Raw genomic sequence first — 14,477 nt, forward strand, 5'->3', positions numbered from 1 at the left:
TTACTCTGTTTAGAGCAGAGATTTAATAAATGACAAAAAGCACAATCCATAAAGAAAAAAGCTGATAAAGTCAACATCATTAAAATTAAAAATGCCCAAATATCAAAAGACATCACTAAAAAATGAAAGGACAAACTGCAAACGGGGAAAAAATATTTGCAACGTACATCATTGACCAAATCCAGACTATATTGATATAAATAACTTATAAATCAAAAATAAAAGCACTCAATAGAAAAAATGAGCAAAAGATAAAGAGACAAATCACAGAATAAGAAGCCAAAATGGCTAATAAATGTATGAGAAGATGTTTAATCTCATTATTAACTAGGGAAACACAAACTAGACCATAATAAAGTACCATTTCATATCCAGCAGTTTGGGGAAAATTAAAAAGTCTGACAATTTTGAATGTTTGTGATAAAATGGAGAATTGAGAACTCTTCCATGCTGCTGAAGTTGAGTGTAAATTGGTACAGGTACTTTGGAGACCAAGCAGGCAATATCTAAAAGGGAAAACCCATACATTCTTCAACCCAGCAGTTTCACTCATGGGTAAATGAATCACATAGAATGGCATGAGTACATACCCTAGGTTCTTGGACTTGTGCATGAGGAAACATTTACAGGAATGTTCATTGCAGCATTGTTTTGTACTAATAAAAAGTAGGAAGCAATCCAAATGTCTGTCAACAGGACAGTGGGTAAATAAAATGTGGTATATTCATATATTGACAATAAAAGTCAGTACTATGAAAACAATGAGATTTTGAGCCAGGGAGTGATTTACTTTTGAAAGATCTCCATTTTAGATGCTTTATCTCAGTGCTATATTAAAAATATAGTCCTTGGACAAGGTGGGTTGATTATCTGGTATTCCATGAATGAAATACAGAATTGAGTCTGTTTGGAGACTTTTATAGCAATTTGAAGGTGATTTTATGTATGCTGACTCTAACCATTTAAAAAGTGTTTTGTATTTTATAATTCATTATAATTTTTTTTTCTAGAAATAAATTCTTACTTAGAAAAGTATTGGTGTATAATGAATTGAAAACAACCAACCAACCAACCAACCAAACTGCTCCTGAACACAGTCTGAGATGCGTTCCTTTACCTTTAAGAAAATTGATACCTGTGTGATTTCTTACTCCACACTGTGTAGGTTTCCTTGTTCATTGGAGAACTTGTGCTTTACCCCTAAAATATTAATGTCTGCCTGGGATTCTACAATTGTTTTGTTTGGTTCCAGATATTTGCCTTGCATATAAATATGTGGTTATTTTCTGCAGGCATTTTCCCCAGAGACACATGTAAATGTACTTGTAACATCCTGTTGGTAAACAGCAAGTCTTTAAATTTAGAATCAAGTGGCAAGGTTGATATATAGATGTGTAATACATTGTGTTGCTTTCAAAGCAATATCCTTTCCAGTTAACTGACAAGTTTGCTGCTCTTAATCAAATTATCATGTAGTATGTGAAAACACTAGATAGGGTTTAAAGTAGTTCACGGATTTTTTATATAACAAATGGACCATATGCCACAGAGGAATGGAAAGATACAAATTAATAAAATGTAATCATTGTAAGAGAACAAAACCAAACCACATCTCCTCTCCAGGGCTTTGGTAGCACACGTCCTGAGAAGTTTCAGGCTGTGTGTGGTCTTCACCTGGGGCTTCAAAGCCTGCTTAATGGCCTTTGTGCCAGCAGGGACCCAGGCTACTTGGGATTCTGCCTCTAAGAAACAACATGGTAGGGGCCTCTAATAAGTCCAAACATACCTGCTTTGGATCTCCCTTCCCCTCAGGAAAAAAACTCCTTTTTAAAATTTGTATTTTTGAAGCCCAATTACTGATTTTGAGGATCCTCTTACACCTGCCACTTCTCAAGGGAATATTTTTGGGTATTATCTTTTAATCTATCTGGAAGGCTGGCAAAAACAGGGCCAATGCCTGCTTTTCCATCAGAAACATGCAATCTCTTTCCATCATAATGGTTTCTAAAGAACTTTGTCTTGCTCTCTGGGTTCATTTAGAATTTCTGATTTATACCAACTTAGCGTCTTGGCCACGCTTTCCTGCCATTTCTCATTTCATTTCTTATGTTACTTAATATTTGCTGGAGACTTTTAGTGTCTTCTTTTTCACCAACGCACTATTCTAGAATATTCTCATCACTAATATGTTGCTTTGCTCTACACTTCATTCTCAGATTGTAATAGGACAAACACGAGGTGGATGCAACAAAGCTAGACGTTCTAAAACCTTGTACTCCCACCAGAGGTTTCAGCAGCAAATTATCGGCCTCTGTTTTTTCTGGCCTCCCAGTGCGGTCCCAATGCACTAGGTTTAGGCCTTAGATGACGTCTGAGATCTTGATTCCAGTGGCACCTACCTGTGAAGTTAGTGATGTATCTTTTCCCCACTCCAGGAGCACCTAGCAAACCCAAAGCGGGCGATTCTATTAACTGACGGTCTGGGGTTGTTACAGAAGCACGCAATAGCGGGGCAGGATCTAAGCTGGGTAGGGAAAGAAATGAAATGGGAGGGGGCCCGATAATGAGAAAAGAGACGGGTCCCGCGACTTAAGTTTCCGAGGAGACAAGGTCACGGGTGAAGACAAAAGTGGCCGAATGAGAACAGCGCGTAGAAAAGATGAGGCGATAACTGATTCATCATCCAATCACTGATGAATGATTTATTCAGAAAAGCTTTGAAGCAGCAACTCCAGTGTCTCAGTTCGGCAGCTGCAGTGGCCAAGGTAGGAGATGAACACTGAAAGATCCTCTAGAGCCAAGTTCAAATATATGCAAATGAGCGCTCTCATTGGCCAGCAGGGACGGCTCGGGGAGTGCTGAGGACGCCAGTCCCGAAGTCCAGACGCGCGTAGCAGCTCTGCCCACAGCTCGAGACGCCCCCTCCCGCAGCCCAGCCCAGACTCCAGAGCAGCTGACCACGCGGGCCACGTGACAAGCCCCAAGCCCGGCGCTAATTGGCTGCCAAATCCTCGCGGCCTCCCTCCGACTGTTTCCCAGAAATATTTTGGAAACTACGTTTCCCAGAGGGCCTTGCGACGCTGATTTCTTTCTGCTTTATTCCTACGGGGGGTGGGGGGAAGATGAGGTACCGAGCTCGCTCTCTGTCCTTGGAGGGGGCCTCGGCAGGCTCTGCCCCGGGAGGGCGAGACCTCCGGGTGTGAAAGAAAATATCCCGCGCTGTGGAGGCGGGGGCAGCGAGCCGCCGCCGGGCCGCCCTCTTTACACAGAGGCCCCTGGGAAGTGCAGTAAATTGAAGTCGAGCCCCTCCAAGTTCAACTTGCGGGAGCTCGAGCCTCCCCGGCCCTCGGGGGTCGCGGGTGCGGTGGAAATTCTAGAGGGAAGCGGAGGGACCAGGTGGGCCTTCCACACCTGCCCTGCCCCACCTCCCGGCGGCGCCGCGCCCGAGCGTCTGTGCCTCTACCTCCGGGTTATCACCAGCGGGAATGTCCCTTCTACAGTGTAGTCCTGAGAGTTTTCCAAGCTTAGGTTTCGATCAAGCGAATCTTTGAGAGATCTGAGAAGCCGGGGGCGCTATTTCAAAAGAAACATGATGACGGCCCTACATTATTTCCCCAGCTCTTGCTTCTCATCGGACACTTTTAAGTGGTGCAAAGAGTTATGGCGTTCGGAGTGTGGGGGATCTATTTTATGTTGGGACTTGCCGCGAGCACGACTTTTCGCCCTCAGGGGGCGCCCGCGGGGCTTCCCACTTTCCTCAGCGGATAGCTGCCCCTGTTCTGGGCGACCACGACTCTCCTCTAGCCTTCTTGCTTCTGCCTTGGGGGATGTTCCTGCTGCCCAGCTTGCTGGGGTACTGTTCTCATCTTATTGGAAGGGAAAACTGAAGGTGTGGTGGATAAAGGTTGTTGACTTGACCAGACTACACAGCTGAGTTCTGTAGTGTGGTAAGAACTCAGTACGGTTGGAACTAATTCTGATTCTTGTCTCAAACCTGAGAGGAATGGAACCTACATCTTTCTGACCTTAATAGTTGAGGCCAGGGGACTTCCCTGGTGGTCCAGTGGTTAAAACGTCACCTTCTAATGTAGGGGGTGTGGGTTCAATCCCTGGTCTGGGGAGCTGAGATGCCTCACGGCCAAAACAAAACAAGGAATTCCGCCCCCCCCCCGACCCCCCCAAAGAAAAAAACCCAAACAAACAAAAAAAAAACACCCAAAAATATAAAGCAGAAGCACTATTGTAACAAATTCAATAAAGATTTGAAAAGTGGTTCCCATTTAAAAAAAAAAAAACAGTTGAGGGCCCCTAATACTTCCTTCATGTCCCTATTCTGGTACCTTTTACTGGTGTAGACTTCTGAAACGTTTGAGGAGTTGACTTCTTTTTTTTTTTTTTTTTGAGGAGTTGACTTCTTAAGTGCCGTCTATCTCTGGTGGGTCATTTGTACCTCTGCAATATCAGATATGGCACAGCCAGTGGGGTTCTGCCCCTTCCAGAAACAAGTGACTCATATCACTCTCTGCTTATGTCTGTATCTGAAGGGCCTGGAAGAACTGGCAAGATGCAGAAAATCCAGGAAAGGGCTGGTACTGTCTAGTAGAACTCTCTGTGATGATTAAATTCTTCTATATAGGCCCTGTCTGATAAAATAATATCTCAAATTCTGCTCAGACAGTAGTTCCAGTTTTCCCGGGTGGGCCTTGACTCTAGGCTGTTTCAAAAACAGTTCAGCCTCAGACCTCAGACCCTTGGGCTAAGTCTTCATGGGGCTCTCCAGATCCTTAGCTGTAACTATGCTATTCCTCCGTCAGCAGCTCGAGCCATATGCAAGAACACACATAGGGTACAGACAGATGGAATGTATATGGCATCCGGATATGGCCGGTGCCTTGTGATCTTGCCAGTTCAGCATCCTGCCCAGAGCAGATGCTGGTCAACACTGTGGATGGATGAACCTATCTTCTCTTCCCCAGGCTGGAGCTCTCTCAGCTACTGCGATTGGCTTCTAGGATCCCTCGCCATCATCGTGGACTAATGGCCTTTGCCATCCAGTGGAGGTTAGTGACACCAGTGTTTCATAAACCATCTCTTCCATCCTGACCCTTTGTGGGTGTGTCAAGGGGCAACTACAAAACCAGTGAGTAATAATTCCTTGGAAACATGCTGGATCCAGCAATTTGGGGTGAGAATCTGATTTTTTTATTTTGAGACCCTGTGTGCAAAATAAAAGCCCAAATGAGCACCTGCTACATATGATTAAGGGCAATGTCATTCTGGAGAAAGAGGACTAGATTTGGAGTCATCCTGGAGATGTCAGTGAAAAGCTGTATGACTGGACAAGGTGTTCAGGGTCTCTGGGCCCCAGTTTTCTCCTGAGTAAAATGAAAACATTGTAGACTCTAAGCTTCTTCCTGTGGTTAGTGTGAATGCTTAAAAAACGGCTGGTCACGTTTGCAGTCAACTCACATTAAGTACCTTTCAAGTGATCTTCTGCCTGAATCAGGTATTTTTTTCATGGTTTAGTTTTTCTAACACCTTTCACTTAACCCTTCCAACTTCCAGTGCCTTCCTCATTTGCTAGATATTCGCAATTTTTTGGCTTCTTCATATTCAAGTAAACTGTGTCGGATACCAGCCAGTGAATCACCTGCTGCTTTTACCCTGCCTGGAGTCTCTTTACTCCCCAGCAGTCTCACTTCCCTGACAAAGCACAGAGAATGGCTCTAGTCTCCATCTTCTCCCATCCCGCCTGCCAGCCCTTGGCACTTCCCTGAAAAAACAGGGAGGTTTCTAATCTGACAGTTATCATTCTTGCCACTAGGTGGCACATGTGTGCAAGTAATCAGCCTTTGACACACAAACTTAATTTTATGTATTTATACTCCAATTCACAAAAGCTTTGAGAGGAATTATAAAAGCACAAAATACACAAAAGAGTAAAACGAAGATTGGACGGGATATAGAATAAGTAGAAGCGATAACTTCAGGGTGACATTAGCTCAAGGAGGTGCATGCCAGCTGAGGTTTATGAGGTTGACTCTGAGCTTCCCCACAGCCAAAGTAAAGAGGGAAACATGTGTGGTAATAAAGTCCCGAATTTTACATGAGAAAAATATAGTAGTTGTAGAAGAGAAGACACTGACTAAAGTATAGAAGACACCGATTAACTGTGGAACAAACACTTATGACTTAATTGGAGCTGTTTCTGTTGCAGAAAAGGGAACCCCCTTCCAGGTCCCAAGAGTGGGCTCTTGTCTAACACTCGGAAATGAATTGTCCAAGGAGACACATGTAATGACAAAGCAAGAGACTTTATTGGGAAGGGACGCCGGGGGGAGAGCACCAGGTTAAGGGAGCCCAGAACTGCTCTGCCACATGACTTGAAGTTTCAGGTTTTATGGTGACAGGGTTAGTTTTGGGTTGTCTCTGGCCAATCATCTGACTCATGGTCCTTTCTGATGGTGCCTGCACCACTTAGCCAAGATGGATTCCAGTGAGAAGGATTCTGGGAGGTTGGTAGGACATTAGGACTGACAGCTCCTCTCTCCTTTTGCCCTTTTCCTGAATTCTTCTGGTTGATGGTAGCTAGTTCCATATTCCTTACGAGGACCTCCTGTGGTATTATAACTCATGCAAGTTGCTACAGTGGTGCCTGGCCAGGGCAGGTGGTTTCGGTCAGTGGTTCCCCTAATGCTTCTGTGATGTCCTTCTTTGCAGGCCTATGGTGTGATGCTGAAGTAGGGTTGAGGACAGGCAGTTAGTTCTCTGGGGTTCAAACACTGGGTTTCCAGGGCAGAGTGAATTTATTTCTGTGTGCATTTGTATTTTTAAACTGTGGAATTTGCACGCACTCCCTCTCCCCCACTGGGATTTGGGTGGAGTTTGGGGAGAGTCAGACCAGCAAGCTAAGTCAGTCCTTAGCTCTGTGAGAAAATTAATGTTATTTTAAGCTGCTAATTTGGGGAGTTAACTGGTTACACAGCAGTAGATAACTAATGCAGAGTTATTTAATGGAAACCCAGGGTGGCATCATGGATCATTTTACATGGGTGGTTCAACTTGGTTTCAGAGACAATGAAAATATTTTAGGAGAAATGAATAGGCTTCAAATCTGATAGACATGGGCACCAATTCAAGCTGTGTTTGTGGAAAGACAGAGGTAGAAGGACTCACATAAAATGTCTACAAAGGAGATTTCCCTGCAAGAGGATGGTAAAGACAAGGGCCTCAACTGTCCTGTTCACTGTGGCACTCTCAGGGCCTAGCACAGGGCCTGGCACATAGTAGGATTTCTACACATCTTTCTTCCATGTATGAATGAATGATGAACTGTAACCTTGGGTGAGCCATTCAGTTATCTGGGCAACCATCATTAACTGAGGTTCTACCATGTGCTGAGTATACAATGTTGATTAAGGTCTCTGGGACTTTTGTGTCCTATACAGGTTACATCCACCTTTCCCCCTCATTGTGCTTTCCCTGTCTCCCCCCACCCCAACTTGTTTTTAATTAATTAATTTTATTTTTGGCTGCGCAGGGTCTTCATTGCTGTTCCAGGACTTTTCTCAAGTTGTCGGGGGCGGGGGCAGCTCTCTAGTTGTGGTGCACAGGCTTCTCATTGCTGCTTCTCTTGTTGCAGCTCCAGGGCTCTAGAACTCAGATTTAGTAGTAGCGATGCACAGCCATAGTTTGCTCTGCGGCATGTGGAATCTTGCCGGCCCAGGAATCGAAGCTGTGTCCCCTGTGTTGGCAGGCAGATTCTTAACCGCTGGACCTCTGGGGAAGTCCCTCCTCACTATCTTATCGCCTTGAAATTCTTTATTATTTTTGTAGAGACTTGCATGTGCTTTAACTTTTATGCTGAAAACTTTCTCCCTGGAATAGTGTTCCTAGGTCCTTGTGCTGTGCTTTGCCAAGCTGCTTCAGTTGTATCTGACTCTTTGCGGCCTTATGGACTGTAGCCCGCCAGGCTCCTCTGTCCATAAGATTCTCCAGGTAAAAGTACTGGAGTGGGTTGCCATGCCCTCTTCCAGGGGGGTCTCTTCAACCCAGGGATTGAACCCTTGTCTCTTGTCTACTGCATTGGCAAGCAGGTTCTTTACCACTAGCACCACCTGGGACGCCCTCTTAGGTCATTACAAGAAGAATGACCTCTTAGCTTATTCTGGTCACAATTTTTCTGTGAGAACCAGAGTTGCCCAGGGCATTGGGTTTATTTTGTATAATTTTGTCTTAGGGCCTGCCCTATTTCTTCCCCCCCTTTCTTTTTTGTAGAAAAATGACTTGAATTGGCTGATGCTCAGTAGTAACAGTTCAGTCTCCCTAAGATGACCACTATCTAGGGTCTGTTTTGTCCCTTTCACACTGACTTTGGTGCTGACCATTTTTTTTTTTTTTTGGCTGTGCTGGGTCTTTGTTGCTGCTCAAGGTCTTTCTCTAGTTTCGGTGAGCCAGGGCTCCTCTCCAGTTGTGGTGCACAGGCTTTTCATTGTGGTAGCTTCTCCTTTGGTGGAGCACGGGCTCTAGAGCTTGTGGGACCAGTAGTTGTGATGCACGGGCTTAGTTGCCCCATGGCATGTGGGGTCTTCCTGGACCAGGGATTGAACCTGTGTCCCCCAGTTGTAAGGCGGATCCTTAACCACTGAGCCACCAGGGAAGTCTGTTTGGTGCTGATTTTAACCAGATTGTACTATAATAGAAATTTTCTGGGGGTGGAGAAGATTGAAGCAGAGTAATTTGCTTCAGATTCTTGTCCCACCAATTTGTAAACCCTCCTTTCTCCATAATTAGCTCCTGGCTGCCGCCTATGGGGTCTCACAGGGTCGGACACGACTGAAGACTGAAGCGCCTTAGCAGCAGCAGCAGTTCTCCTCTTCCTCCTCCCCCACTTCTTCACCCTTCTCCGCCTAGACCAGCATTATCACCACACAGCCATTATTTATTGAGGGTCTACTACATGCTCATCCCCGAGTTATGCAGCTGCTACATGCATTATTTAAATCTGTGCGACAGCCTGAGAATTGCCTTGCTAATTTTGCTAGTCCAGGTCCATCAAGAAGCAGACATCAAGCTGGAGTTAACTGTGCAAGGGTTTTACTGGGAGGAGCACCTGGGTGGGAGCTAGAGAAGGCCAGAAGGGCCATCAGACCCCAAGTGAAGAAGAGAAGGTGGGGCAAGTGTCCCAGACTGCCCTGCGGTTTCAGGAAGATTCAGTCTAACAAAGGTTTGGCAAAGCTGTAGGGCCTCCTTGAGTCAAAGTTAGCCAATAAAGGAGTCCCTTGTCCCAGGATTGGGTCTGACTTTGTACGCCATTGAACTCAGCCATGGGTTGGGGCAGCCCCTGGGAAGCATGGCCAATGGATTTCAAAGCACAGGAGCTGGTGTCTTCAGCTCCCTGAAGCTGAAAGAACATTTTTTGTGACAGCCAGTTTTTGTTAATCTTTCTTTTCATATAGCAGAAGCCTGATTTATTTGGGGGTGGCAAAGACCTGATTCTGAATGAAAGGATTTTAGTTCCTAGCCTTCCTTGCAACTAGGTGTGGCTCTGTGACAATATTGCAAGACTCCTGGTCATGCAGCATAAACAGGAATGTTATGAAGACCTGCCAGAAATGCTTCTTAAGGGTATCTGACTTGACTAGCAGGTGCATCCCTTTTCCCCTTCCTTCTTTCAGGGACTGTAGACAAAATGGCTGTAGCCTCAGCAGCCATTTTGTGCCAAGAGGCAATATGTTAATAATGACACAGCATACCAGAAGACAGACAGCAAGAGTCTGTGTCCCTGATGATTAGAGACCTCACACCAGTTCTGGATTTCTTAGCTCCAACTTCAACCTGAGAGGAAAATAAACTCATTTTGTATAAGCCATTATTACTTTCTTTGTGTTATAAATAGGTAAATCTAATCTTAATTGGTACAGTTTCTCATCGTTACCACAACTCTACCAGGTGGGCCTACTTCTGCCCATTTTACAGCCAAGGAAGAGGAATCATAGCATGATTAGGTGTTAGAACCTAATTTAGAGTCCAGGGTGGTGCTTATAATACTTTCAGCTGCAAATAACAGAACAAATGAATTGCCTGGGAAACTTGCTAAATACACAGATGGCCACAGTCCTCTCCCCTGGAAATCCTCATTCAATAGGCTCATGTTAAGGCCTGAGAATTTGTTTTATCTCAAACAAGCAGTCCAGGGTTTCTTTATCCTTGAGGAAGATTGTAAATCCCAATGTGGATGACAACCAATGATAGGCACCTCGCCTAGGAAGGAGATGTAATTCTTCACATAAGATTTCTGGGCTTCCTTGGTGGTCCAGTGGTTAAAGAATCAGCCAGTCAATGCAGAAGACACGGGTTGGATCCCTGGTCCGGGAAGACTCCACATGCCTCGAGGCAGCTAAGCCTGGGTGCCACAACTACTGAAGCCCACGCACCCTAGAGTCTGTGTTCCAAACCAAGAGAGTAGCCCCCACTCGCTGCAACTAGAGAAAACCTAAGTGCAGCAATGAAAACCCAGCGCAACCAAAAATAAATAAATAAATTTTTTTTTTTAAAGAAGACTTATGTGAGCATGAGAGTCGTGTGGGGGAGCTGGATAGAAGCGCAGATTCTAGGCTCCACTTTCATAGATTTGGAGTCAATAGAGCATCTGTGCAACCTGGGGATTTGCATGTTTCAAATGCTCCCAGGTGACACTGATGCCTGTGATTCCCGGAGTCCAGCATGAGGGACCCCGGCTTCATGGTTCGGAGCACTGCCGGGAGAGGGCAGACCTGGGTTTGAATCCTGACGCTGCCTTTTACTGGCTGGATGCCCTGTAGCAGGTTGATGAAGCTCTGTGCGTCTCAGGTTTCATCATTTTCAAACTGGAGAACATAATAAGGCCTACCTCACCGAGTTGTTGTGAGGATTAAACGAGGTAATTTATGTAAAGCTCTTAGCTCTGCATAAATAAGCTCTCGGGAAATGGTGACTGTTGTTATTATCATACTTTATGCATAGGTCTTGCAAACAGGATGAGCACAGAGTTCTGTCACTATGGATAATTTATACAAATCCCTAGGGAACCATGATTCTGCTGAGGCTGGTATAGGAAGCTGGACTCCCGCTTTCTCTCTCTTCTGGCCTTGAGCATGAGTAAACTGCCTGTGCATAGGCAGAAGTGGAGCGAAGGTCCTCTGAGCCCTGCTCCTAGGTTCCCCCAGAGGCCACGTCCCCACCTTCTCCTTTCCGACCAGTCTGCCAGCCACCGACATGTCTGCCCTCAACGGCCCTGTTTTCTCACTTCCCATTCCCTCTGGAATCACTGCAATCTGGATTATGCTGTCACTGCTTTACTGAAGTGACTCTCAGGCAGGTCACCAGTGACTTCTAGACTGTCACATCCAACAGTTATTTTAATTTGTTTATTTGAATGCCCCAGGTCTTTGTTGCAGCACACATGATCTTCAATTTTTGTTGCAGCATGTAGGATCTAGGGCTTCCCTGTGGCTCAGACAATAGAGAGTCTGCCTGCAATGCAGGAGATATGGGTTTGATCCCTGGGTCAGGAAGATCCCCTGGAGGAGGGAATGGCAACCCACTCCAGTATTCTTGCCTGGAGAATTCCATGGACAGAGGAGCCTGGTGGTTACAGGCCATGGGGTCACAAAAAGTTGGACACGACTGAGTGAGTGCGCGTGCACGCACGTGTGCATGCACGTGCACACACACACACACACACGTAGGATCTAGTTTTCTGACCAGGGATTGAACCCAGCTCCCCTGCATTGGGAATGTAGAGTCTTAGCCACTGAACCACCAGGGATGTCCCCTCTGTAAGGTGAGTGCAGAGAAAAAGAGAGTGATCTGGGCATTCAGGCAGAGAAAAGATTTATTATAGGAAGAAAGAAAGAGACTGGCTTTAGAGAAAAACCAGTGCCCTGCCTTTACAGCCATCCCTTCTTGCACGCTATCGATGGGATATTGTGCCCTGAAGGGAGGGGGCCTTAGTTCATCTTTAACCCACAACTGGGGTCTTGTGGTCACATAGTTGAAGGGGTCTCATGGTCGGGTGGTCACGTAGTCTTGAGAAATTGGCACCAGGAGGGGAAAAACAGGATCTCGCCTTAAGGAAAAAACAACAGGATGCCCACTAGGGCAATGTGGCCACTGTGACTTCATCCCTTGTTTGTCATGTCACCACAATGGGCCATATTTTAACTATACACTATGAGCCCCCGGTTATTTTAAAGTCTTCTTCTGCCTTGAACCCTTGCAGCAACTGTCCTAGCTGTCTCCTTATTCCTTCCAGGAACTTGGCTCTCTTGGCTTCCAGGACTCCATGGCTCTTTTCCTTTTTCTAAATCTGTGATCACTTCCTCTAGCCTTTGCTGAAACTCTCCTTGCATCCTTGTCTTACACAGCTTTGTTCTCTGCCGTTTGAATCCTTCATTTGCCTTGAATTCCTTTTCACTGTTCCTTTCCTTCCCCTGACCAGAACCCACCATCACAGGTGAATGATCTGCCTTCTTAGGGAATCCTGAATGTCTTCCTTCAGCCTTCCATGAGACGACTTCAATCAGGCCCAAGCAGCGTGCTCCAAAGTCTTCTTCCCTGGTGTTCCTAAGGGGCCTAGCGATGCCCATGAAAACAGGACCTGGGTTTCCTGTCAATCAGGCCCCAGCGGTACCCTGAGACACCCATCACTGTCCCACATTATACAGGTATCAGAGACAGTCACTCCTCAGGGTATGTTTCCCATCCATTCTTTTAGCTCAGATGCTAAGGCGTCATGTCCAGTTTATTGCTCCACTGATAGCCAGGGCCTTTCAGAGGAGTTGGGGCCATTCTTCCTTCTGCCACTGACCTATCTGACTTTGGAGCTCACTTTCTCCTTTCCAGTTTTGATTTTCTCCCCAATGAAATGCATGAGTTGGACTAGTCAGATCTGGATTCACCTCTAACCATGGTCACCATCCCAGTCAGCTTTCTCATCCGTTGAATGACACTTGACTCAGTGGACATGAATTTGAGCAAACTCTGGACATAGTGAAGAACAGGGAAGCCTGGCGTGCTGCAGTCCATTGGGTTGCAAAGAGTCAGACACAACTTAGCGACTTGAACATCAACAACAAGGCACACAGATATGCTCATGGAGGCACAAAACATTTCTGGAACAAGTCCTAAGAAATGGACAGGGGTTTCCTGTGGGGTATGCATGTGGGATTCTGGGGTGCTGGATATCCAGACTCTTCTTTTGTACATCCAGCCTACTCTTCAGTGGATCCTACTCTGTACAGTGGCTGGAATCTGTTCTGATGGGTCTGTACCCTTCTTGCAGTTGTAAAATGTTTTGAATGCAATTCCTGTTATATCCTTTTGATGACTGAACTTTAAAAAATAACAACTGTGGGGATGTATCACTTTCATATTTAGGCACTGGAATCAAAGAGATGTTTCCAACTTTGTTTTTCTTTATTTATTTTTTTAACTGTGTGACTTTCAGAGTCTTAGTTCCACAACCAAGGATCGAACTCAGGCCCTCGGCGGTGAGAGCATGGAGTCCTAACTTCTAGACTGCCAGGGAATTTCCTCATTTTCCTATTTTAAAACGAACTAGTTAGAGAATACTAATGCTTCTAGAACTCTACTGCTGGGTAACAAGTCTCCTTCTTTTCCACGAACATTGCTTCCCTCTATTCTCTGTGAATGAGTCCGTTCCCTTTGTCTTATGGCTGGCAGCTTGCCTCCTGCAGATCCATTCACCCTGAAGCCTTTTGGTTCACAGCCTAGTGATGAAGACGGCCCAGGGGCCACAGGGTTGATTATAGTTGTAATTTACAATTATACAATGATTTTTCACATTGCTCATGAAATTCTGACTTCCTGATTGAGTTGGAGAGTTACAGTGTTCTGATTTGGCTGAAGTAGTATAGGCTGTGCTTACCATAAGAACTTGGCATATGAAACTGAATTCGGAAGTATTGGACAACAAATGTAAATGATTTTCTTCCGTTCCTTTACTCCTACACAGCTACGCATATATCGTTTGCAGCTCACCCTGTGCGGAAAAGTGAAATGACTTATCCTGATGCCTTTGAATTAAGAATTGTTGTGACATCTAAGTGGCCTCTTTAAACAAGATGCAGACAGACTGTGCTGTTGGAAGCTGCATGAACCTAAGACAGTGTTGCTGGAATCTGGTAGTTTTTGGTTCAAGTGCTCTAGGTCCACTCTGTGTGTATGTGTGTTCAACATAAGTAAGTATAGTTCGTTTACAGTGTTGTCTTATGTTCAGGTGTACCACACACTGATTCATATGTGTGTGTGTATATATATTATATATATAGTCACAAATATGTGTATATATGTATGTATATGGGGAAATCTGAGGTAGTTCAGTGGTAGTAAAATGGTAAAAAATCTGCCCACGATGCAGAAGACATGGGTTCAATCCCTGGGTTGGAAAGATCCCCAGGAGAGAGAAATGGCAA

At 45.3% G+C, this 14,477-nt stretch overlaps 1 protein-coding gene across 1 annotated transcript in view; it reads left to right on the forward strand.

Moving 5' to 3' along the window:
• LOC122448930 (collagen alpha-1(I) chain-like) overlaps positions 1 to 14,194 on the forward strand; it is a 79,928-nt gene extending 65,734 nt beyond the window's left edge. The window contains exons 3-5 of the mRNA XM_043480587.1: positions 3,040 to 3,396; positions 4,977 to 5,060; positions 14,018 to 14,194. Of these exons, the coding sequence (XP_043336522.1) occupies positions 3,040 to 3,396; positions 4,977 to 5,060; positions 14,018 to 14,060 (484 nt within the window). The 3' untranslated portion in view covers positions 14,061 to 14,194. The remainder of the gene's footprint in view (positions 1 to 3,039; positions 3,397 to 4,976; positions 5,061 to 14,017) is intronic.
• Positions 14,195 to 14,477: the final 283 nt, after the last annotated feature.

The sequence above is a fragment of the Cervus canadensis genome, chromosome 10 (genome assembly GCF_019320065.1).
Source record: "Cervus canadensis isolate Bull #8, Minnesota chromosome 10, ASM1932006v1, whole genome shotgun sequence".
NCBI classification, from domain to species: domain Eukaryota; kingdom Metazoa; phylum Chordata; class Mammalia; order Artiodactyla; family Cervidae; genus Cervus; species Cervus canadensis.